The 25285-nt window shown below is 41.3% G+C and overlaps 1 protein-coding gene across 3 annotated transcripts in view; it reads left to right on the top strand.

The window, feature by feature from the left end:
- FAXC (failed axon connections homolog, metaxin like GST domain containing) overlaps positions 1-24887 on the top strand; it is a 73713-nt gene extending 48826 nt beyond the window's left edge. For all 3 annotated transcript variants that reach the window (XM_019743398.2, XM_019743397.2, XM_019743400.2), the window contains 2 exons: positions 8366-8482; positions 16416-24887. In XM_019743398.2, coding sequence (XP_019598957.1) covers positions 8366-8482; positions 16416-16705 — 407 coding nt within the window. In that variant the 3' untranslated portion in view covers positions 16706-24887. The remainder of the gene's footprint in view (positions 1-8365; positions 8483-16415) is intronic.
- Positions 24888-25285: the final 398 nt, after the last annotated feature.

Genomic DNA, 25285 nt, shown 5'->3' with positions numbered 1-25285 from the left:
GTAATCACCTTTTACTTAGAAGGATGTTAATGGAGACTTACTTTCCTAGGAATGGGTAGAATAAATATAGCCGTAAATTCTTTGTATGATTCCAGAGGAAAGAGCGGGGATCAATGATGGAGGTTCTAAGGAGAAATATTTTGTCTCAACATAAGGACTTATCTAACTATAGACTAGTTTGCCCTGCCCAAGGAGTGATGGAGAAGTTCCTAGCAGGGTTGGCGTTGAGGAATTTGTGGTAGGGAAATGGGAAAAGGGGTTTCTATACTGAGAGAGATGTTGGACTGATTCTGTCCATAGGTAGTACTTGTTCTGATTGTTGGCTATGAGTATAAAATAATTCCTTATGTTAGAATAGTACCTTCCAGTTGGCGAAATACTTTCACATTATTATATCTTTTAATCCTTACAGTAGCTCTTCATTCTAAGGAAGGACAGAGATCAAACATAATTAAGGCTATCATCACCTTCATTGATGGTTTCTACTGTGATAGGTGCCAGATGGACAGGAAAGTAAAACAGAAGGTTACTTGCCCTCAAGGAGCTCAGAAACTAAGTGAGGAGATAGGACATACACGTAAATAAAATCATGAGATGGCACGTGTTAATTACATAATGAGTGATGTAGGTTAGTGGTTCTCAAATTTGGTCCCTGGACAGCAGCAGCAGCATTACCTGAGATCTTGTTAGAAATGCAAATTCCTGGGTCGCACTCCATAACTACTGACTCAAAAACTCTGTAGGTGTGGAGGCATCAATCAGTGTTTTGAAAAAGCTCTCCAGGTGATTATGATGAATGCTCAATTGTAAGACTGCTTATCTATTCTAGTCTAGATACCGTGTTTCCCCCAAAATAAGACCTAGCTGCACAATCAGCCCTAATGCATCTTTTGGAGCAAAAAGTAATATAAGACCTGGTCTTATTTTACTATAAGACCCGGTATTATAATATAATATAATAAATATAATAAATATAATATAATATAATATAATATAATATAATATAATATAATATAATATAATATATAATATAATACCGGGTCTTATATTAACTTTTGCTCCAAAAGACGCATTAGAGCTGATTGTCTGGCTAGGTCTTATTTTTGGGGAAACATGGTAAATACTTCTTAAACTGTAATGTGCACAAGAATCACCTGGAACAGTGCTACTCAACGAGTGGTCCAAGAACCGCAGGCTTTCCAGGTGATTTTTATGCCTTTGCCTGTAAAGTTTGTTAAAAACATTCTCTAGTCCCACCCTTAGACATCCTGATTCAGTAGGTGGCACCTGAGAATTTGTGATGCTGCTGCTGCGGATCCCAGACCGTTCTTTGAGCAGCCATGCTCTAGGCAGGTATACATAGCAGAGCAGTGAGCAATGAGAGGTACTAGTGGACAGTGTGGGTAGCCTTCTCGGAGTGGAGGAAGGAGAACGTAATCTGAGTCTCGAGGGGAGGGTTAGGTTAGATAAATGGAAATTATTTGGGATAGGGCGGATGGGATGAGGGATAGCAGTGGGATGAGCACCCACCATGTTTGACTAAGTAGGACATTTGGCTGGTCCTTCCTGAGCCTGGACAGAGTTATCTGCTGTTAGCTCGCACATACCCTCCCCAAGGAGGAGGCTGAGAGCCAGGCAGCAGGCAGTCTAGGACCAGGCGTGTTTCTTCAGTTGTGCTACTACGTGGTCCTACCCCCTCGTGGGACTTTTAAGACCCATATTGCTCTCTCCCTGTCTCCTCCTCTTCCCTTGGCTCCCCTGCTCACCATTCTCAGCTTGCTTCAACTCTGCAGCTTGTTCTCTCATTTTGGCTTGAATCTTCAGGCTTGGATTCTGGTCATTTTTCTCAGACTCCATGTTGCCTTAGTTCTCCCTGAATAACTGTGTGGCTTTGCCCTTCATGTTCACCCTTCCCTTTTATTTCGCAGCCATCCCCTGGCAGTCCTAATGGGGGTGAAGAGCCGGTAATAAAGGCGAGGGCCCGAGCTGACTTGTTCAGTCTTCTTCCACATACTCTCACCTGTGTTGCATCCTGGTTTCTCCTGGTCCTCGTGTGTTGTGGCTCATGATAGGAGAAGTGGGAGACCATGTGGGAAGGGCCAGAAACCAGGTGTGGAGGTCAGGATAAGCAGCTTCGGGTTCATGGGGTCACTTCAGGTTTTGACCAATGCTATGATAAAGTCCAATCACAGTGAGATCAAATCTGAGGTACAAAGAGTAAATATCCTTCAGGACCCAGAATATTCTTGTTATTCATGACTTAGTACTCCCCCCACTCAATTTTTGGTCATCCGTGGATGCCCCAATGGTTCCTGCATCTACAACATGACCTTTCTTATGAAGAGGAGCTGCCCAAACCTCCCAGGAGAGGTAGGATCAGCTTCTAGAAACACCCAGGACCAGCTATTGTTTCCCTGCCTTCAGTGGTGCCACCTTCTGCCCTGGGCTCTCCTCCAGGTCCACATGGTCCCTTCCCTCTAGCTGCTTGGTCATTGTCCTTGCATTTCCTCACTGATCTCTGATCCCTGGTGGCTATGTGGAGATCCAGCCACGGAGATCTGTGCACATGAAGTCACCCTGCCTTCATTTGCTGGGTATGCTCCACACCCTGTCACAGTGTGGGCCCACCCTCACAGTCAGGAGGGCTCTGCTCACTCAGAGATATCCCAGATGCTTGGCAGCTGGGCTCTGGTGCAGTACCCCTCAGGGAGTCTGACGTACCCTGGGTTCCTCACCTCCTAGGGTTTCCAGTATGTTCGACCTTCTTTTGGCCTCACCAATGGTTCTGGTCCACACTTCCAACCTGGAGGCTGCCAGGGAGTTGTAGGTGCTCAGCTATCTCAGCATCTCTGTCCATCCCTACTGAAGCCAATGGTGTAGTTCAGGTAGTGAAAAGGAAGCTTGGGTTACCTCATCACCCCAGCCTGCTCCCTCACTGCCCTTCAGAAGTGCCCTAAGGGTTTCATTTTTGTTAAAACCCTCTGGTTGTGAGATCTGCGATCACTTAGTGAAACCTGGGAGTGCTGCAGACTTGAGATTTCAGCTTGGCCTCATCTCTAAGCAGAATCGAATCTAAATTCAAGTTCCCTCTTACCACTTCCTGCCAAGGTCCAAAAGGCCAAAGCTGGAACAGTTTGAGCACAAAATAAATAATGAGAGTACTGGATTATAAGCCATAAAATAAAATAATTATGCATGAGTGCATGCCTACCTAAATAAATAATTGAATACATTAGTAAATGAAAGATGAAGGGAACAGTAGAATTCTAATCAGGACGTGTAGAAGGAACAAGAGAAATAGAAAGTACTGATTAGGCAAACACCACAGTAGTTATTGTTTCAGATATCATCCACCAATGGATGCTAAAATCAAAGGGCCAAAGTTTATGGAGAAACGGGGTATTTATATAGTCTCAAAATATCTCTCCCAAGATTGTTAATTGCAAAAGGAAAACTAGTACCATTGCAGTGAAGACACCTTACAGATACTCCCTTTTAACACATGGTCAAGGTGAACATCTCCAGTGATAAGACATGGCCATGATAGATCCTCTGATATGATGCCCTGAGAAGGTATATTAGTCAGGGATCCCCAGAGAAACAAACCAATAGGGTGCATGAAAAAAATATTTTTTAGTATAAAGATTTACTATAAGGAATTGGCTCATGCAATTATGGAGGCCGACAAGTCTGAAGATCTGCAGGGTGAGTTGGCCACCTGGAGACCCAGGAGAGTTGAAGGTGTCATTCGAGTCTGAAGGCCAGCAGGATCGAACCCAGGAAGAGCCAATGTTTCAGTTGGAGTCTGAAGGCAGGAAAAAGCCCACAGCCTCATTTGAAAGCAGTCAGGCAGGAGGGATTCTCTCTTAGGGAAGTCAGCCTTTTTGTTCCATTAAGGCCTTCAACTGATTGGATGAGCCCCCGGCCCCCCCCTCCCCCCCACTGCATTAATCAGTCTACCACTTAAATGTTAATCTCATTCAAGGACACCCTACAAAAACACTCAGAATAATGTTTGACCAAATAACTTAGCACTCCATGGCCTAGTCAAGTTGACACATAAAAGTAACCATCACAAAAGGGTACATATTTGTTCTGTAGTGTTCTCGCCAAAAATACGTTACCTAATCTAATCATAAAAACCTTAGACAAACCCAGAATGATGAACATTTTACAAAATAACTGATCTGTATTCTTTAAAAGTATCAAGGTTATTGAAAGACAAGGAAAGACTGAGCAGTTTTCAGAGGTTGAGAAGACTAAGGAGACACGACAACTAATGCATTGTGAGATCCTAGATTGGATCCAGGAACAGAAAAGGACATTAGTTGAAAAACTAATAAAATTTGAATGAAGTCTATAGTGCAGTTAATGGTATTATATTACCGTTAATTTCTTAATTTTGAGAAATGTACTGTGGTTATGTAAGGGTGAAATTCGGTAAATCAATAACGTAATTAGACTTAGGTTGTTTGCAGTTTGACTAACCACAATGGCTTGATATCTAGCCAGTTGGCAGTTTGATCCACCCAGACATTCAGCTCTTTTCTCTGATACTGAGCTCTTTTCTCTTTGTTTCTCCCTCACTGATTAACTAAAGACCTCTGTTTTGTTCCCTTTCTGAAGACTACCATGCCTCATTAATCCATTTAATTAACAAAATCCTAACCTGGAAAGGGCAATTTCTTAATCCTCAGCACTCAGACACTGAAACACACATAAAGCCTCAGGCCGCAGTGGCCGAGTCTGAGTCCAGAGTCCTCAGGTAACATTTTAAAACAGTCCAGACCTCAGGAAGTGATGTCAGCCCTTGGACCTGCCTGACCGAGTCCCCCTTTCCTTTGTCCTTCATCTTATGTCCCTATAAAACCTTCTGCTTGTTCTAGGAACAAAGAGCTGGCCTTTGAACAGAGAAGTTCGCCATCCTCCTGGAATACCTGTATTCTGAACAAACCTGCTTTTCTTTCCCATAACCATGTCTCTTGATTTTTAACCTTTTTCCAGTGGCCGCTGCCCGACCTTAGCTCCGTATCAGTTATGTAAGATGTTAGTATTAGCAGAAGCTAATTGAAGAACATACCGCAACTCTGCTATTTTTGTGACTTTTCTGTGAGTCTAAAATTATTTCAAAATAAAATATTTTTAAAAAAGCTTCCTGCCACTGGGTATTCTGAGGATATTTTAATAACAAGATATTTTTATATTCTTTAAATGTATAACTGTTATATGTGTGTATACACAAACAATTTTGTATCTACCATTCAACATTTCCACAAATGCTAAATTCTGTCAATTTTGTTTGCAAGCACCTTTAAGAAACCCTAAGACTTCTGTTCTTCTGCTCCCCGCCCCCCCATATTACGTATTCCTTCCTGGCTAAACCATCTTTTTGTAAACATTCACAGCTCCACCTCCTGCTGTTCCAAGGGGTTTTTATCTCAGAGGTAATGATTCACGTGATACAGTAGGCAGAGCAGAGAGCATTGGGCAGGAAGTCGGGAGACCTGGTGCCAGCCAGCGTTCCTAGTTGGGTTCTGTTACCAAGTGTTCTTCCAGTTTTACTGTTCTGAGACCAATAGCAAATTTGGGCTGAATATTCTAGGTAGTAGTTGATGTGTGGTTTCAAATGATTATGTATATTATTATTTTTAGGTTTCCCAAGGTTTTTGTTTTTGTTTTTTTCTTCTCTACATATGTTTTTTCTCTTGCCCCAAAGTCTTTGGGTTCTGTAGCAGACTTCACAATTTATAGACTTTACATTGGCATTTCCCATAGACTCTTTCCTTTTAGCAATTTGAGGCAGTCAAAGTTTTCCTTTTTTTCCCTTTTGATCAGGAGGAAGGTTTCCTCGGTCTTATTTTCTCTGTGAAACTGTATGTAGCCCTTCTTACAATAGCCCCTAAAACCGTCTCCTGGCTTCCACTTGGTGGGCTTCCCCACATTCAGGCTTGAATGGGCTGAGCTGTAACACAGTCCCTGGCTGGCACCCCCTCCTGCCCTTTCAGAATGGCACCGGAGCTCTGGGCCAGGGGCCCTCTGCCTGCTGGCATCACTCATGCCAGCAGGAGTGTGACAGAGGCAGGGAGCTGGCAGGATGCACAGTTAAGCAGTAACTGACACTCTTGGCAACAAATGATATACCACGTTTTTGTTAGTTTTGCCCAGGTAGTATTTTCCCTTGTATTTCCACTATTTGGGCAGTGGGCTTAGATCCCAGGTTAAGACTCAAATGATGGAGAAGTTGGCTGATAATGGGAAACACCTAAGGGATCGAGCATGGACGGCTTGCTTGTCCTCACCAGAAAAGACAGTTTGGTTAAGTTCAGCATATTGGACGATTGTAATGTATTCCTTGGTCTCTGCGGAATTATACAGTAGAATTTATTTTTAAAAAATCACCTCCAGCCCCGTTTGGTGGGCTTTTTATTGTTTTATATTTTTAAAGTTGAGATATAATTGACATATAACATTGTGTAAGTTTGGGGTGTACGACTTGTTGACTTGATATATGTGTATATTGCAATATGATTATGACCGTAGGGTCATCAATCTCCAGGTCATTTGCATTGGTCTGTTAACTCGCATTCTCACCTACAGCCATTTCCCCACCTCTTGTCTATGCATTGTCAGGAGATATTTAATTTTCTCAGCTTGGCACTCAAGAACAGCAAAATGGGAGAATGTCTGTAGAGTACAGCATGTAGAACCATGCCTGGCATGTAGTAAACACTGTGTTAGAATTTGTTAAATAAAAATAAGAATTACCCATACTTTCAAAGAGCTTGCCATTTAGTTGGAAAGATAAAATGAACTAATGAAAAACAACCCAATAACAACTAGTGATTCTTCCCATTTTATGGTTCAAGAAATTGAGGCTAATCCGCATGAGAGGCCTTAACGTCCTATAAGGTCATCGGGGTAAAAGTGAGATTTGAACACAGGGCTGCCTGGGCTAAAAGCTACTGTTGGCCATCAGATAGAGCGGACAAAGAAAGCTTTGAAAGGAGGCTGGAGCTGGATCTCGGAGGATGAATAGAATTTATGATGGAGAGAAGTGGAGAGCACGTATAGGTTTTAGTGGGCAGGGAAAGGGGTGAGCACAGCATGAGCAAAGGTGTAGCGGTGGGAAGCATAAAGTGTGCTGAGGAAAAGGGGGTGTTCCCCAGGTTTGCGAGGGTGAGGGAGGAATGAGAGATACAGCTAGAACATGGCTTGGAGTCACAGTATATAATGAACCCAGAATTCCAAGTTGAGTTTGGGCTTTATTTCATAACCCATTTCGTAAACTGCTGAAGGTATTTGTGAAAGGGAGTGATATAAAGAAAGAGTGTCATAGCGATTTAAGTTCAGGGGTATGGAATGGACTGGAGAACCAGAGGGTCTATCATCATGAGAGCTAATGTTTATTGAGTCACCCAGATGTGGTGCTACGCGCTTTACATGCATTATGCCATTTAATTCTAACAATAGCCCTAAGAAATGGGCACCGTTAGTATAACCCCCATTTTCCAGATGGAAAAACTGAGGCTTTGAGAGGTTAAGTAATGACCAGGCTCCCACAGTGAATGCCAGGATGTGAACTAGGTGGACCAGTTTCACGTATGCAGCCTCTGTATGTGACAGCACCTGACAGTGGCCCAGGAGACACACTTGGGGCAATTTTAATAGGTCAGATGAAATAGTCCTGGTGACAAGGCCTGGACTAGGCCAGTAGTAGTGGAAAAAGAGAGGGGAGCAGCGGTGTGAAATATCCTTGTCTGGAAGCTTGATCTCAGGGCTGGGCCAGTGATTTTATAGCTTCTCTTTCTGGAGTGTTTTCTGTGGAAGCTGGTGCTCAGTAGTGTAAACCTTGCTAAGACCATGTGGGCATCAGGGAAAACCTCGCCTCCAAACTTCTGAAGTAGCTTAGGCTTCTCGTTTTTCCTGAGGAAATGTATTAATTTAATAAAGTAAGTGCCGATGTCGGCTATGCCTGGTTTGGGTTACTTTTGAGATATTTTAAGCAAACTTCCAGGGTTCTCAAGCTTCTCAGGCTTTAATCACTAGAGCTGGTGATAAAGAGATGCCTCCAAAGGTCTGTGGGTGATCGGTTATCTCTTTTGTCCATGAACCCCGCTCCCTCATCTGCTTATCTTGATATGTTCTCAGTTACTGCCTTGGTTTTGCTATTGTATGGGTTGGTATATCACAGAATTAATGCTTTACTTTTGTTTCTAATTTTTTTAAGAAAAAGGGGGTGCATGCATTTTTACTCTGCAAAGCTTTTGATGCACAGTTAAATGAGCATATAAATGAGTGTGCTGAATTGTGAGCATGTGGGGTGGCGCAGGCCAGCCCAGTGACCTCTCTGCTCTGTCTGCTGCAGGTGATAAGAAGTATATCATGGGGCCCAAGCTTTCCACTCTCGACGCTACTGTCTTTGGACACTTGGCACAGGCAATGTGGACCTTACCTGGGACGAGACCTGAGCGGCTGATCAAAGGCAAGCCCCATGAACCTCTTCAGGTTTTGAGAGTTGCTGGGAGGGCGAAGGGTGAGGATAATACAATGGAGACTTCTAGGCTGATGCTTGTGAGCTTGATGGTGTCTGTAGAGACACCAGGCTGTGGTGTCTGGGTCCAGGATCAGTTTTCTGTGCTCAGGGTATGTACCGGTGGAAGGGAGACCGGGCTTCTCACCTGCCATCTTGCTCAGACTGTGTTCTCAGCAAAGCTGACACAAATCTTGCCATATTCTACACCAGGGCTTCACTTCCAGCTCCTTATATAGTAAATTAACACTTCTTGCTGAAACAGGACGTGGATTCTACCTAGTGCCCTTGTTTGGTTGGTCTTTGTACATTTCCTTTGGACAGTGATGGCTCACCACGCTCTGGTATATCCCATGTTGCAGCAGTCACAGTGGGGAGGGGCTGGTGGACACACACCCATCTCAGTTGCTCTTCTATCTTAACTGGTCTTGGATATTTCCCATCTGGGTATAAGTACATATGAAAGGAGTTCAAAGCACTCCTTTCTCCTATGTCAGTGGAGGGTCTGTGGTCGTACTTTCAGAGTAGTAGAGGTGGGAATTTCAAATTTGTGGGAAAATGAGGAAAGTGTTAATAAATGCTTTGTAAGTCTGGTTCTATGCCAAATATTATTAATATTATTATTGGTACATTTTGACCAAAACAACATAATCGTGTATATTTGTTGTATGGTCTTAGCTGTAAGGCCTGTCAGAATTCTAGGCTGGAGAGGTAGCAGTAGGTATGAATGGGAGCAGAGCTAGAGGGTAAATATACGTGTGGGCTGGGGGTGGGAGTGGTAGTCAGGAGTAAAATTCATGTTGGCAAGGGGGCAGGGAAAGGCCGCTGAACGTGTTTGATGTGAGGGACCGGATCTTGGGGAAGGGATGTGTGAATGTGGTGGGAGTGGAGTAGTGGGCTATACAAGGCAGCTGAAGCCTCCAGAGAGGCTTCCCCTGCGTTGGTGGGTGGGAACTGTTTGCAGTCATCTCTAATTTGAAGCAGTAACTAATCAGGTGCCTGGGGGCTGGGGATGTGGGGTCGAGGTTCAATATTTAGGTTTAGGGAAGGGGATTAGTAAGAGTTAATCAAGGTGTTTATGTCCCAGCTGGGCTGGCTGGGGCTGTAAATGAGATCACCAGTGACTAGTATATAGAATACTCTTATTAACATTGGATGGAAGGAAGGATGAAAGGACCCAAGCAGGCAGAATCATACGTGAAACAGGCAGGAGAGTAGTCATATGTGGTGATCATGGGTGGGTGGGTAGGTTGGTTGGTGAAGTCTGTTGCTCTGTGTGTGTGTGTGTGTGTGTGTATGTATGTATGTGTGTGTGCACGTGCACACATGCGTGCATGCCCAGAAGTTCAGACTAGGCCAAGGGTAGCAGGAGTCACTCTCCAAGTCCTTCCATTGGTGTCACTGGGGCTCCAGATACATTACTGGACTTGGTTGGAATGGATCAGGCATTGAGTCAGAGTCTTCCGGGACTTGAGCTGAGTGGGGTTAGGTTAGGGAAAGTATGGGTTGATGCTTAATTTCCTAAATGATCGGCATGAAGGTGTTCCTTGTCTTGTGATGTGTTGGAACTTACCTAAATTAAATGTTATCGTATTGGGGATGTTTATAGCATGTAAAATATTAGTTTCCCCTTGTATTAATCAGCTTTTCCGTGGTGGTCTAAAATACATTGATTCTTTTTAGTTCATGTAGGAGTGTGTTTTATATTTACTCTCTCTCTGTACTTCCTACTTCCTTCCTCTATTTCCCTACCACACCAACGAGCCCTCCCCCCACATCTACTTACATACTTCTATACGCACGCACCCCATGTATACTCACTTGTATACATACACTTAACACTTCCATGCAAACACACACACACACACACACACACACACACACACACCCTATGCATATACATGCACATCTATTGAGATCATCTGTTATTTAGTCAGCATTTAGGTATCCATCATCAGTAGAACTCTCAGATTCTGTATTATCCCTTCTTGTAGAAAGGAAGCATCATTTGTTAATTTATTTATGACTTGGCCCTTTCCTCCATTACTTTCTAGAAGGACTTGAGGCATTTAGTGTTCTTTTTGAAGAAATGATCAGCCTTTTGGAGGGTTGGTTTTGAGTTCAACCCAGGAGACACACACATTTGGGGGAATCTGACACTATCATCTCCAGGGGACTTCTGGCACATAGTTGCATGTACTTTGATTCTTAAAACAAGTTAGTGGCTTCCAGCTCTCCCAGGGGACTGATGTAGCATGAATCATTTAAGTGCACAGAGAGTCTCAAAGTCTCATTTTAGTCATTATTTCTAAGCCTCTCCCAAACTTTTTGATCAGAGCTGCTAATATGCCGGCACACTACTAATTTTATCTCAGTTTCTTTTTCTGCCATTGTCTTTTCTGTGATGGAAACTTTCCCAAGAAGTAACAAGAGAAGGGAGATGTAGAACCAACCAAGAGCCTGGATAACTTAGAACTGGCTCAAACACAGGAGTGTGAATGTCTTGGATGAGGCATTTTTCTGCCTCAGGTTTGGAACAGCCACATGTATGAGTGATTCTAGATATTACTGAAAATATCTGGCCACACAGGCTACTTCTGTAGCTAGAATAGTGAGAAATTTTCCTTAATTTAACTGAGTAGAAGGACAGACTATGAATATTCAGCAATTCTTAAAATATTTATAAGTATGTGTTTGTTTATATGTCTATATCTCTGTAGATATAGATATAAGAAATACTTCCTTACTGGAGAAAATTTAGAAAAGATAGCAAAGTTAAAAAAATTAAAAATAACTTGTGACCCCATCACCCACAGCGAACTACTGTTAATATTGTGGTATGTATCCTCAGCTTTTATCAAGTACATATATGTATATATTTTTAAAAAGTGGGATCATGGGCCAGCCCGCTGGCTCAAGTGGTTGGAGTGTCGCGCTCCTAAAGCAGAGGTCGCCAGCTCGATTCCCACATGGGCCAGTGAGCTGCGCCCTCTACAGATACGATTGTGAACAACAGCTCTCCCTGGAGCTGGGCCATCATGGGCTGCTGTGAGCAGCCCACCCTGGACCGACTGCCTCAGCCAGGGGTGAGCTCAAGGCTCATAATACCAGCATGGGCCAGGGAGCTGTGTCCTACACAACTGGACTGAGAAACAATGGCTTGAACCAGAGTGGGCGGGGAGGGGGGAGGCAGAAGAAGGAAAAAAAAAAGTGAGTGATGCTGATCCAATTATAACCTGCAGTTTTTAAATTAACTATATCTTATCGCCATTTCCCTTGTCATTACATATTCTTGAAAACAACATATTTAGTAGTTGTATAATATCCTATCCTATGGCTACGTTGTAATTTATGTGATTAATCTTTTTCTGGACTTGTAGGTTGTTTCAAATAATTTTTACTAATATTCTACAGCGAATATTCTGTAAATATATATTCCTGCGCATTGCTGGTTATTTTCCTTAAGCTATGGCTAAATTGCTTTCTAGAAAGACTATAGTAGTTTATATTCTCATAAATGTCTGGAAGCACCTCAAATTTTGTTCCTTAATTAGGGTTGAATATAATTTATTTTGAAATTTTTGCCATTTTTTACTGTCAAAAAAGAATCTCAGTTTTATTATCAGCAACACTCTTAATGAGGGATCACATTTGATATTTTGATCAGAGTATCCTTATTAGAGAATTGCATGTGGACCTGGGCACTCTTTAAAACAGATGTGGGGGAAAAAAACAAAAATACAAAAAGACAGACATGGAGAACCGGAGAGCCGAGAAAAGTGAAACTGAAGCAACAAAAGGGGTCCTCTTAGTGCATCTGCTCGTCCTGTGAAGCCACATCAACACCACACAACCTAACATTGTTTTTCTGAATTTGCAAGAAACACAGTCTTCTGTGTTCTAAGAAAATCCTCGATCAGCCACTCTTTTACCAACATTTATTTATTGCACTTGGATGTCTTTTTTGCTTATTATTTGACAGATTGCAAGGTGGAAAAAATGCTGGCTATCCTTGAGAAGCATGTAAGTATGTACTGACCTTCATCCCCCCTCTTAGGTTCTCCATCCGGAGGTGTTCGGGAAGAGGTTGTCGTGAGGGTATTCAGGTCTCAGCGAAGGGCTGGCTCAAATGACCTTTGTGGGTCTTTAGATTTTGAAATACATAAATTAGTGTCCGTTAGTTTCAAAGAGGCGAGGAGAAGGGGGTGTCCTCATTACAGCATTCAAGTTTGCTAGGGACTTTTCTGAGAGGATATACTCAGTGCCCTCCCTGCCTGTGTGACAGAATGCTAAAGGGACCGATCAAGAGCACAGCTAGCAGCTTGCACAGGTCTGGGATAGGGAGTTGCTGAGGAAATAACCTGTGGACCAAATGAGTGTGTGGGCACCTGCTCCATGGTTTCCGTGGTTAATGAGCAAGGGTTCTGGGTCTGGGTGATAGTGTTTTCGGTGTCAAGTTGTACAGAAAGGTTTTGAATATTAGAGAAGTTGGAGTCACACGGGAAAATAAAACAGCTAATTTTTTCACAGAGCAGTGGGGATATTTCCATTTGAGAAACTCCAAGAGGAAAGCTCTTTATTCTGTCTAGGAGTGTCCTCTGGGTAGAGGGCCATTTATTTGGCTGTCTGATAAATATCCTCTCAGGTTATCTGAGAATATCGCTAATCACTCATTAGTAATTTACTAATTAATTTTATTGGATTTTTAAATTAAAGTAAAACATGATTGTCACAATAAAATTTTTTCTTTTAATTTTTTATTGGGGACTATTGGGGAACAGTGTGTTTCTCCAGGGCCTATCAGCTCCAAGTTGTTGTCCTACAATCTAGTTGTGGAGGGTGCAGCTCAGCTCCAAGTCCAGTTGCTGTTTTCAATCTTTAGTTGCAGAGGGTGCAGCCCACCATCTCATGCAGGAATTGAACCGGCAACCTTATTGTTGAGAGCTCACGCTCTAACCAACTGAGCCATCTGGTCGCCCCGATTATCACAATAAATTGAATAATACAGGTGTATTTTTAAAGATTTACTGCCTCCCCCTCATCCATGATTGATACCACTCCCACGGAATAACAATATTAAGGATTTGGAGTGAATCTTACTGTGCCTTTTTTATGTACAAATTTATGTACACATATATAGCTGTTTTGGTTTGTTTTTACTATTTTTATATTAACCAATGGAATTATATTATACCATTGCTTTAACTTGTTTTTTTCACTTAATAGACTATCATGTCTTTTTAACAGCTGCACAATATTCTATAGAATTGATACACCATAATTTATTCAATCAGACCGTTTCCATCTTCTTTCTTTTTTTTAATTGACACATAATTCTGCACGCAACATCCATATACATGTATCTTTACATACTGATGCTTTTATTATAGTAGAATAGAGTACTAAAAGTGGTGTGATATGTACATTTAAAATTTCAGTAGGTAATATCAGATTGCTTTCCAAAAAAGTTATAGTAATACTTCTACTAGCCATGTAGTACAGTCTCTGACCCTCCACATGGGATGTTATCAGACTTTAATTTTTACCAGATGGATGGATGAAATTGTTATCTGATTGTTGAATATGCTTGAAAAATGCAGTTTTTCTATTTCACAAAGTTTACATCTTCAGTATAGGCATTTATGTTAACAAGCCTCTCTCTCTCTCTCTCTCTCTCTCTCTCTGTCTCTGTCTCTCTCTCTCTCTCTCACACACACACACACACACACACACACACTACACACAACCTGTTTCTACTGCCAACTTTTTTTTCTATTCTTTTGGCTGATAGCATGTTGAATGGTCTGCTAATGGAGGATCTAAGCACAGGAAGGACTGGCGAAGCCAGATAAAGATAGAACTCAATTATAGATTTTCACTCTTTGTTTCATTTTTTTTTTATCAGGGGCAGGATATGAGGATGGGTATGTGAGCGCCCAGTCCTTGCTTATCAAAGCAAACCCTTTCTTGACTGCATGATAGAATGATCACTTCTTTCATGACAACTCATTATCTTTGAGGGGCAGCATCTCATAATCCTTTGAGACCCCAGAAAGAATTACAGAAAAATATTGTGTGACAGGTGGTGTGAAGCTGTTAATTCCCAGGCCAGGCTGTCAACTCCCCAGTCTAGAGAGGCAGAATAGAGTCGTGATGAAGGGCATGGAGCCTGGAGACTGCTTGTGTTTAAATCCTGGCTCTGCCACTAACTAGAACTTGACCTCAGTCAAGTTAATTAACCTCTCTGTTACAGTTTTCCCATTACAGATGGGAATAAGAATGTCTCCTGCCTCGTATACGAGCTGTACAAGGACTAATAGAGTTAATATGAATTCAGCAGATGAATAAAGCACTTCAAACAGTGCCTTGTACACAGTAAGACCTATATATGTGTTTGCTGTTGTTATTAATAATTTGTATTGTTGCACGCAAAAGTGGTATTGACACAGTCACAAAGGGGGCAGCCTTCCTGGAAGAAATGTGAAGAAACAGGCTGTAGAAAGACCAGCCACAAAAGAAGTGGATAGAGTCATAAATGGTGCAGATCCCGTGGCTCTTGCGAAGGAGACTTTCTCAGTGCTCCTAGGGAGCATCTTGTAGGGAATGGATGTGATTAAGGCAAACAGGGCTGGGCCTAGGGCCTGCTGTGAAGTGACCATAATTCATCTTTGATGTCTTCCTTTAAGATGTTCCTCAAGATTTTCATTATATGTTGTTAAGTGGAATAAAGTAGAATAGGAAACAGAATATATAGTAAATTTTATACAGCAAATGTAAATATATGTAAATATACATATAAATATATAAAAAATATAAAATTACATATGAAAGAATTTTATATGTAAATGAAAATGTTATGGAGAATGGGATTATTGGTGATTCTTTTATTTTTTGCTTATCTGTATTTTCTAATTTTCTACAACAAAACATGGATTACCTACATAATAAGTGAATGTTTATATAACTTTTAAAAAATAAACATCCAAAGAATATTTTTAGGGCAATGAATATTTTTAGGGCAATTTATAAGAGATAGTGACAAATTATATATTTATAAGCAATATTGCCATCTGGTGGATTAAAGGCAAAAACTCAACCTTTTTCCTCGTTTTTCATTTGATACTGGGAAATGAAAGCCTAATACTGTGTCATGTTTTAGATAAATGCCTGGATGATTTTAAGAACTTAACCAAAGTGTTTCTTTGATTCACATGAAAAAGAAGTAATCCAGTCACTGAGTGGAAACCCAATCTTGGGTGCAGCTGTGGAATTTAATTTGAAAAATTAAAAAATATCTGTTTTAGTGAATGTGTTTGTGGGCACACTCATCCATGAAGACAATTCTGAGTTATCCATTTTATGGATTATTCAGAGTAAAACTTTCCGTCCTAACATAACATTTGTCAAACACTTGGCATAGTACTCAGCCTGTAATAACACTACAAATATTTGTGGAATGAATGATTACTTCTGGCTGACTTCATCCAACTGACAGTTGGTGTATTTTCACGGACTATAAATTAATTTAAATACGAGCCAGTTGAAGCACTCGTTCTCTTGATATGCAAACATAAATTAATAAAATGGTTCACAAAGCCAAATGACGGTAGTTTAGTTGCCATTTTGGATAAACGACCCCCACCCCCAACTTCTCATCATCATAGGATTCACTCCTAAATTGCATTCAGCCCACTCACTGAATTGAGCTTTTCCCACTCACCTTTCTTACTATGTGTATAAAAATCTAAATGTTTTGACAATACCTCTGTGGCAAAACATTGTTAATGTCTACCCCGCCCTATTCTTCCAGATTTCCCAGAAAGCCAAGTGGCGGGGACATTGTTGGCCTTGAGAACTAACCCTCGCTGTCCTTCCCACACTGCAGGTGAGCTGATCAACCTTGCCATGTACTGTGAGAGGATAAGGAGGAAATTCTGGCCCGAGTGGCACCACGACGATGACAATACCATCTATGAGTCTGAGGAGAGCAGTGAAGGCAGCAAAACCCACACACCCCTGCTGGACTTCAGCTTTTACTCAAGGACAGAGACCTTTGAAGACGAGGGAGCAGAGAACAGTTTTTCCAGAACCCCAGACACGGATTTCACTGGACACTCACTCTTTGATTCTGACGTGGATATGGATGACTGCACAGACCATGAGCAGTGCAAGTGACGTTCAGGCTCGCTGTCCCTCTTCTGCTGGAGCTGCCACTCCCTGGGGTCAGTCCAGTTTCCCAGGTAGAAGTCCATCCAAGCTGGGAAGAGATCTTCGTGCTTGGCACAGTTCTCACAAGCTAACTGGACTATTGCAGCCTTATTTCTTTTTTGTACAAACAAAACAGAACCATTCAGATGGCTCCATTTAAGACAAACAGGCAAAAAAAAAAAGTCAGCATGGTTCCTGAAATCCATTTTTGTTTTCATTAGAAAACTAATATTGTGAGGTAGACGAGGTGCAAGAGTGGGTTTTCTTCAGATTGTTTATATTGATCCTCTTCAACCTGAGGGCTTAGTTGCGAGATGACTTCTTAAACCTTCTTCATCCACCAGGGTTTGAAGTGATGAGAGATGTTATCAGAAGAAATGTAGGAGATAAATGTTCTGTGGTGGCTGCTTGTACTTTGTGTGTGTATATTGTATGTTGAGATATAAGTGAAATAAAATCCATAGATATTCAGTGAACACCTACTACGTGCAAAGCACTGTGCTAGGTGCTAACCAGTATAAGTGTAAGTCTAAGCCCTGCCAGTGACTAGCTGTGTAATGTCGGGCAAGTCCCTTAATTCTTGTGTGCCTCATGTTCCCCACCTGCAAAGTGGGGATAACAATTCTCTCCACCTACCTACCTCACAGGGGTGTTGTGAGGATTCATGGAGTCACATTTGGCGCTTTAAACCTCTTGGAAGAGGTGTGACATAAACAACATTTTATTTATTGTGCTTCATATGTGTGAAGAGATTAGGGCAAGGGAATTCCACATCCGGCAGCAGCAGCCACCGTCCTTCACAAAAGCCGAGCAGATGAAACACACACAAAGGCACAGTCGGGATTCTGTCATCATTCCTCTTTGTGAACTTGCTGGAACCGAAATCTTTTGTTGAAAGAATCTTGGAAATATTTTTACAAATCATCAACAGCTACAAATGGTCTTCAATTATGTGTGTTTGCAGAAACGTCTTTCTTTCATTGCCTGAACGCACAGAGGAATGTTGTCCTTTATTGACTCCTGAGTATTACATTGCCCATGTTTGATTTACTTGGAGGGAATAAAGCTTAGCAGTGTGAAGTGCTTAATAGAGGTAAAGGGGAAAGTATTTGATTGATTTTTGTAAGCAGAAGCTTGCCAACGTGTAATGTCGTTTTGAAAACAAACCTTGCAAGAGATATTGTAAAGGTGAAGTAGGAAGAGGATCCTGTTGCTACTACCAGAGCACTTTGGGCGGTGTAGACGCTATGCAGTTTTATTAATGCAGCTTTTCTGGTGTTCTCAGCCATTGCCCAGTGAGAGGAAGGCAATGCCGAGGACAAATTTTAATGTTTCTTAAGGACCTTCCCTTCCATTCCCTCCCCGTAGGCCCCCCGCCCTACTGTTAGAGCCTATGAACTCTGTATATACTGTATTTACTAAGGCACTCTGTCTGAAGACACAGTTTTTGTTGACTTAAAACATTTTCCAGTGAAATTTGGAGTGAAGATCCTGGGGTGATGGCCATGGATTTGGGCTAAGAGAGTCAGTATTAAGATTTACAACTGCAAACAAAACTGCTTTGTTTCTGACCACAGCTGACTGACTGCGTAAGAATTGTTCATTCAAGTGATACTTCTTAAAAGACAGCAACTTCTTCTGAGAAGTTCCTGTGCTTTACTTGAAAAAGACTCTGAATATAGCTTTTGCAAAACAATCCTAAAATGCTGTGGATTCACAGTGAGATAAAGGGGGAGAGTTTTTGAGGCTGTTTACCAGTTAAGCAGCTGTGCAGGGCATATAGAACAGGAAGAAATGTCAAAATATCCTAAGTTAGAAATTCTTCCTCCATGGAAAACTCCGTTGTTGGTATCTTATTAAAACCATTCATTTTTGAAAGGACTGTTTTGATGCCTAATGAGAATGTGCTGGTGAAGATATGAATGGATAAGCTTGCCTTGTTTTGTCTTCAGTGTCATTTGGGAGGACTGTTTACTGCTTTTCTCTTTAGCAAGTGTGTCTCGAGGCCAGCTGGTTGTAGTTCTGTGTGACAAGGGAAGTTCCTGGCCTGAAAATGTGAATGTAACGAACAGGTGGACTGTGGACCTGTCTCCACAAAGACTGAGTTGTCCTTTCTCCGCCCGCAGCTGGAAAGAGTTGTGTTTGAAATTTTGTGTGTAATTTATCCTTACTGTGTCACACTGAGTATGATGACTTTTCACTCCAAGAATGATTAAGTTCTGAGTCTGAAGATTCACATATATTTTTTATCGTGTTTTACTTGGAGGGCAAGTACCTGGAGAGCCAACATTCAAAGTGAAGTTGTAAAACAGTTCATTCTATTCAGGTACCTGCCACAGGGGCTTGAGTGGACGTTGCTACCCAGAGTCTTGGGTACTGGCCTGACAGCTCATGACTTGGGTAACCAACATTTTGTAGATATAACTTGATTTACAACCCGAGAATATATTTAGGTTTTACTTTCCCAAAATGTGTTCTGGGAACAAAATGGTCAAGACAAAAATCCATGTTGTGTGGAAGACTTACGCAGTCTTTATTGGGAGGGCTTTAATTTTATGTGGTTCATTCTTTAGTTATCCAGATTTGAAGCGTTCTCCAATTTGATGAACAGGTGCTACTTATTAGAAAAATTAACATCAAGAAATTAGGGGACATATTGGTCATTTGGCTCACTTGTTCAACTTCTGTGTTTCTTTTTACTGGAAGCTAACTTAATGTTGATAGATGCTTTTGGTTGGACAGAAAACCCATAGGCCACTTGTTCTTTTTTTACCTCTCATTGTGAAAATAAATTCTGCTTCTCTATCCACTTCCCTTTGCCCTTCCCGTCCCATTCATCAGGATTAATGAGCAGCAGTAGTATGCTTTGCTTTGTATATATCAGAGTAGATACAAGGACAATATAAATTTATGCAGACGTAAACTATATTGTGAGGTTTACCAGTTTGTTGTTGTAACATAATTATGAATGGTGACACTTCCAAGGCAATGGGCTGCCCAGGAGACTGATCATAGAACAACGGAGACATACATCACAATAGCAGTCTAGTCCTCAAGTGAGCCCTGCCTGTGTGTAGTGCGGTATTAGGATATGTTTTTGTGAAACTGCTAGGGTTCAAGGCAAGGGAGTGTTAAGGATTTTAGCCTCATGGGTCTTGCCTGGATTATTTGAGAGAAAGGGTTGAACCATAGAAATGTATAGCTAGGCCATGGATTGTTCACTTCGAGAAAACCCCTGATGAGAGCCCTGAGGTTGTTATTGGCTCAGTGTGACGTACATACTTATTTGAAGGGCAGGACTAGGAATTGAGGTCTTTCCCCTTTGCCATAGATAGTTCTTGCTATTATACCACTTTTACTTGATTTCATTTTAAAATACACACACCCTGAGAGATCACTCCATGTTCCTAAAACTAACACATCCGGCCTCTCTAAGAGAGTGCTGGGAATCTTCAACTTCTGCCCGTCTACTCAGCCTGGTGGAGGCCAATTCAAGAGACTTTTCTTCAGCATCTACTCTGTGCGAGGCACTGCTAGGTTCTGTGAGTGATACCAAGATGGATATCCAAGTCACCGGTATTCCTCATGCTTTGTTATTTATCTTTTAAAGCATTCATACCCATATGCTCACTATCCACGGAACACCTAGCCTATGCCTGGCCCTGGGATCCACACTGGATTTATGGTGGTGAACACAACAGACATGGCACCCTGATGTCAGCATCCTCTTTTGGTTTTTAGACTTCTGTGTAGCCTTTTATGTGCTTGGCCATGTCCCTGACCCATTCCACCTATCATCACTAGGTTGATCTTACTAAAAAGCTCTGGCCTTCATGGGCTGCCATATTGCCTCAGAGGGAGGGTCACTCCTTGGGCCTGTAGTCTCACTTCTTTATTTACGTTGTCTCCTGGGCCTCTTTCATGTGAGCCATCCAGTGCATCTCGGGTGGTCCATTGGCTGTGGCTTAAACATGCCTCATGGGCCCTCACTCTGTGCCTCTGCTCATGCCAGTCCCTTTCCTGAAATGCCCGCCTTTCTCCATTGACCGAACTCATACCCATCTCTCAAGGCCCAACTTCATCAGTTCTGCAAGAAGATGTCGCAGCTCATTATAATCTCCCCTTCCGCTAGACACACAGCACTCAGTCATTTCCTTCCCTGAAGGCTGCATGGGAAAGGTAAGCTTAGAAAGTGGGCCACGTGCTAAGAAGCAGTGGTTTTAAACTTTTGTGTCAGGGACTCCACTGATATTGTAAAGAAAGTTTTTTATAACCTATTCCCAGAAACATGCACATATGCAAATATATAAATTTACATGTAAATTCAGGAGATTCAGAGACCTTTTGAAATGTTCTGTGGATTCCTTTGAGAGTTCATAGACCCCAGTTGAAAAAGCCTTCTTCTAAAGTCTTTAAAAGTTGTTGCTAGTGTTCATTCTTTCTTGCCTTTAACATGTCCAGAGAGGAGAAAAATTGGAATGCGATGTGCAAGCAGAAGTATGTCTATTATTATCCACATTGAATTTCTGCTGAGTGACAGGGAAGGAAGAAGAGCTGGCTTACATTAATTGAGAGAATATCTTTGTTTTGACAGATTTGGCATTTTGAAAGTGACAGGGCTTTGTCATTGTCACCATTGTCATTTATCTTTTAGCCATCCAAAAGGTCAATTTATCAAAATCAGTTCAGGGCCAGGTGAGCTTCATTCAGCTCTGAAACCCACCACTTCTGCATGGGCAGTCTGACCAGCCTGGGGCTTAGATGGGAGAGAAAGGGCTGGGTTTTTTCTTCCAGGAAAAATGTCTGCACAAGTAGGTTTTTTTTCTGTATGCATTCATTCATTCATTCACTCATTCATCAATTCATAGAACAATTGTTTAGTGTATTTTCAATGAAAGGATGGTGCCTATTGTTGACAGGGAACAACTCAGGTGTTTTTTTATTTTTTACAGGGTGAAGTTATTTTTGTTGTTCCTGTCTATAACCCAGGGTCCTTTGTTCTCCTTTGTATGCAGTGCTGTCTAAGTTGAAGAAGAACAGATGGAAGTACGTTTAGTGACAAATACTTCCTAGTCTAAACGCTGAACTCTGGCCACCCACTTTAACAGGTCTAGGGATCAATTGCATGTGATTGTGGAGTGCTTAACCTTTATTCCCTTGCTTTTCTAGTGGTATGGATGAAACCTGCAAAATTCGAAAGAATCCCTTTGTGGGTGGGGCAGGAGCCACCTCTTACTAGTGCCAGGAGGAAATGAGTATGTGGGATTTTTGTCATTTGAATTCCTTACCAGAAACTTAGGTGTTTAGTCCGACTTTAAAGCGTATCTTAAAGATATTTAAGATTCCTTAATCTGTAAGGTAACTGGAAGCAGGAACGTATAGGCCTTGCTCCTTAGAGATGGTTACAGAGAATCCTGAAAAACAGCTTGAAGGAAAGCAATGCACTGTTTTGGGGCTGACAGTAACCACATGAATCATTCTGGCTCTTGCTGGAGCAGGGAACTTGTCCCTAAACCAAAACTCTCCGAAACTGCTGCTGGTGGCTAGACCATGACAAATTAGGATGCTCAAATTTCAAGAGGACTGTTGTCCCCAATTGTCAAATTTGTAGACAAATAAAGGAGACTATTGCAATAGTAAAACAAATAACTTATGCATGTGGTCTAGCCAGCACCACCCCTCCCTGTTATTTCATTGGGTAATTGAGTTATCTAGAGCAAAAGATTGATACAGTCCTTTGGTATTCTGTATACAATTGAATAATTTCAGCAATGAACCTGATGGCCGCCTCGAATGTTTTAAAATTGCTATTGTCCCTAATTACAGCTTTAAATATTTAAATACTAACTGTAGAGCAATATATATTTATGGTAATAGTTAATTTTATGAAAAGCTGTATTACTAAATGTGACTAATTCACTTCCCATCACCCATTGGCAAGCATTTTTTTGTTGTTCTTTTGTGTGGCTCTGGAATAGAGTAACTTCCATTTATTAGTAATATTTAAACTGTTTTCCTTCTTTAGTATTTTTAAAAAATTTCCCCATGGCTTTAAAAATAATAGGATTCAGCTCCTGAATTGCCATGTTAGTTAGTGTTGTCGCTGAAACAGCTAGCAGAGGGAAAATAATACAATTGTCCGCTGGAGGGCTAGAGAAGAGAAACACTTTGGATATTTACTATCTCCTTCCTCTTAAAAACAAAAAAAAACCTTCTATGGACTTTTCCCTCTAACAGTTGTTTAGAATTTGAAGTGTTCTCTCATATTTGATACTATCTGCCAAGGGATCACATCTGGCTTATTAAAATATATACTATGTCCACATGGTTATATTTTTATCTTTAATAAATTATATCTGATTTTTTTTTGTAGCAATAAGACTAAAGACAATGCTCAAATTATCAAGGGTTCTCTGCTTCAGTAGGGGTGACGTGTGTGTGACTCCTGTCAAAATGATTTTACCTCAGTGATCAATCTCGTGGGGCTATGCTTATTGTAAGCATGTGTTTTTCCCAATGATCTGTATCATGTGGAGTGTCTGACAGCTCAAATATTCATGAAGGTGATGGGTTCTGGATGGTGATGTTTGGGAAGATGAGGGTCTGAGTCTTTCATTTGGTGATATTTGAATTTCACTGAGTGGGAAGAGAGAAGGAAAGTAAAAGATACTGGGACTTCAAGCAACCAGGTCATAGGCCTGGGTTAGAGGTGTGTCAGGCACACTGGAAGTTTTCCGGGTGGTAGCATCTTGCTAAAATGAAGTACAGGTTTTCAATAAAAAACAAATGTAATTTGTAGGAAGGATGGTCTGTGGATATACAAGTGGTTGGTGCAGGAAGTATTGAAGTACCGTGATCTTTGTTTTAGTTTATATGCTCGTGCTCCCGGAGTGTCTCACCTGAAGCAACACCTGGGAACCAGGGGGAAGCTGACAGTGGCCAGGCCCGGTGCACGTGCTCACTCCTGTGATTCTGGAACTTGCTCCTAGTCTCTCAAAAATGTTTGTGGCATATAGTTTCCATTTTATAAATGTAAAATATACAAAGTAATGTATATTTGTTGTATAGAAATCCTTTGAGACGTTTGGAGACATCCCGAATCATTCCTATGTAGGCAGCGGTCTCTAAACCTTTGTGCACATTCACCTCATCAGTAAAACTTCCTGAGCAAACACACACACACTGCTCACCCTGCTGTACTGAGGCACTATGTACATTGAAAAGCATGGCAAACAGACATTTACAAAGAATATTCTCTGTTACTCAACAGAGTTTAGAGAATGGGCAAGGGGCACGTAGGGTAGCACCTAGAAGGATGCAATTGGTTAAAGGATGTGTAGGTAACATTTGTGCCAAAGTGGATGGAAAAGAGGCATAGACGCATGATTTGGGGTGAAGGTATTTCTTTTATTATTTTTTAAATTTATTTTTACTTCAAGCAGGCATTTTTGGTTAGGGGAAGAGAAGAGTGAATAATGAGATATCACCTTTACAAGAGCTTTTTCTAATTCTCTTTTTGGTATCACTTGCTTTAGAATGGCTTGAAAATTCCTGAAAGATTTCACAGTACACTGATTGAATTCAAACAAGAAAAGAAAGGTGGGGAGAAAAACCAAATAATGCAAATGCAGGATGTATTGCCTGAGATTTTCAGCCCTGATCTGAAAAACATGTTTTGACAATTCCTGGTAATCATAATCTCACCAATTATAATGACTCTTCTATTTGTTTATGACCTCCTGTGTCCAAAAGTGTGGGAGAGGTACAGATTTATTTTCAGATATCTAAGATGGAAGGGACCACTCTCCGTATAATTGGAACCCACATTTCAGCTGCTTGGGGGCTGATGGGTGGACGCTGCCTGGAAACATTTACCTGCACCATCTGTTTTGCAAACACCAGGACTAGCATTTTGCTGAATGAGGTCCTCGACGTGGAGGCGCCATTCCAGTGTTTATTTCTGGAACTATCAGTTACTTTAGCAGTTAGTGTTAGTAGTTTATAAGCCATATTTAAACTTGTACACTTGATTGTAAGATAGGTTTGAACTGTGCACTCTTGATTACTGTATATAAATGTGGAAATTCTGTATATTTGGTCTTAATGCTGTATGTATTTGATGTGTAAATGATAACTAATGGATACGAAATAGCTGTCTGTGAATGTCTTTATTCCAATTCGTTTCCATTTTGCAAATTTTAATCTTTAAACTTTACACCCATGGGGAAAATCTGAATTTTTTGCATCTAATATACTGTTAAGTGGCGGTCTCTTAGATGATTGGGAGAATATTTTAGTTGTAAGGCTCTTGTATAATTAGAACAGAGATAATGAATTTTTTAGGCATATAACTTTCTGACAGAATTTCAAATGAATGTTTTTTAAGTAGAAGAGCAGGTCTTTGCATATGCTGTCCTACCCTTTCCTGCTTTTACTTCATGCCCAGTGTGCCTCTCAGAGCACACTGGTAGAGAGAAGAAAAGGGGAGGGAGAAAGCAGAACACGTTAAGACCTTCACTGTGGTAGCAAGGCCTGATAATAGACCAA

Source organism: Rhinolophus sinicus, linkage group LG05, assembly GCF_036562045.2.
Source record: "Rhinolophus sinicus isolate RSC01 linkage group LG05, ASM3656204v1, whole genome shotgun sequence".
NCBI classification, from domain to species: Eukaryota; Metazoa; Chordata; class Mammalia; order Chiroptera; family Rhinolophidae; genus Rhinolophus; species Rhinolophus sinicus.
This window is presented reverse-complemented; position numbering and strand designations above follow the sequence as displayed.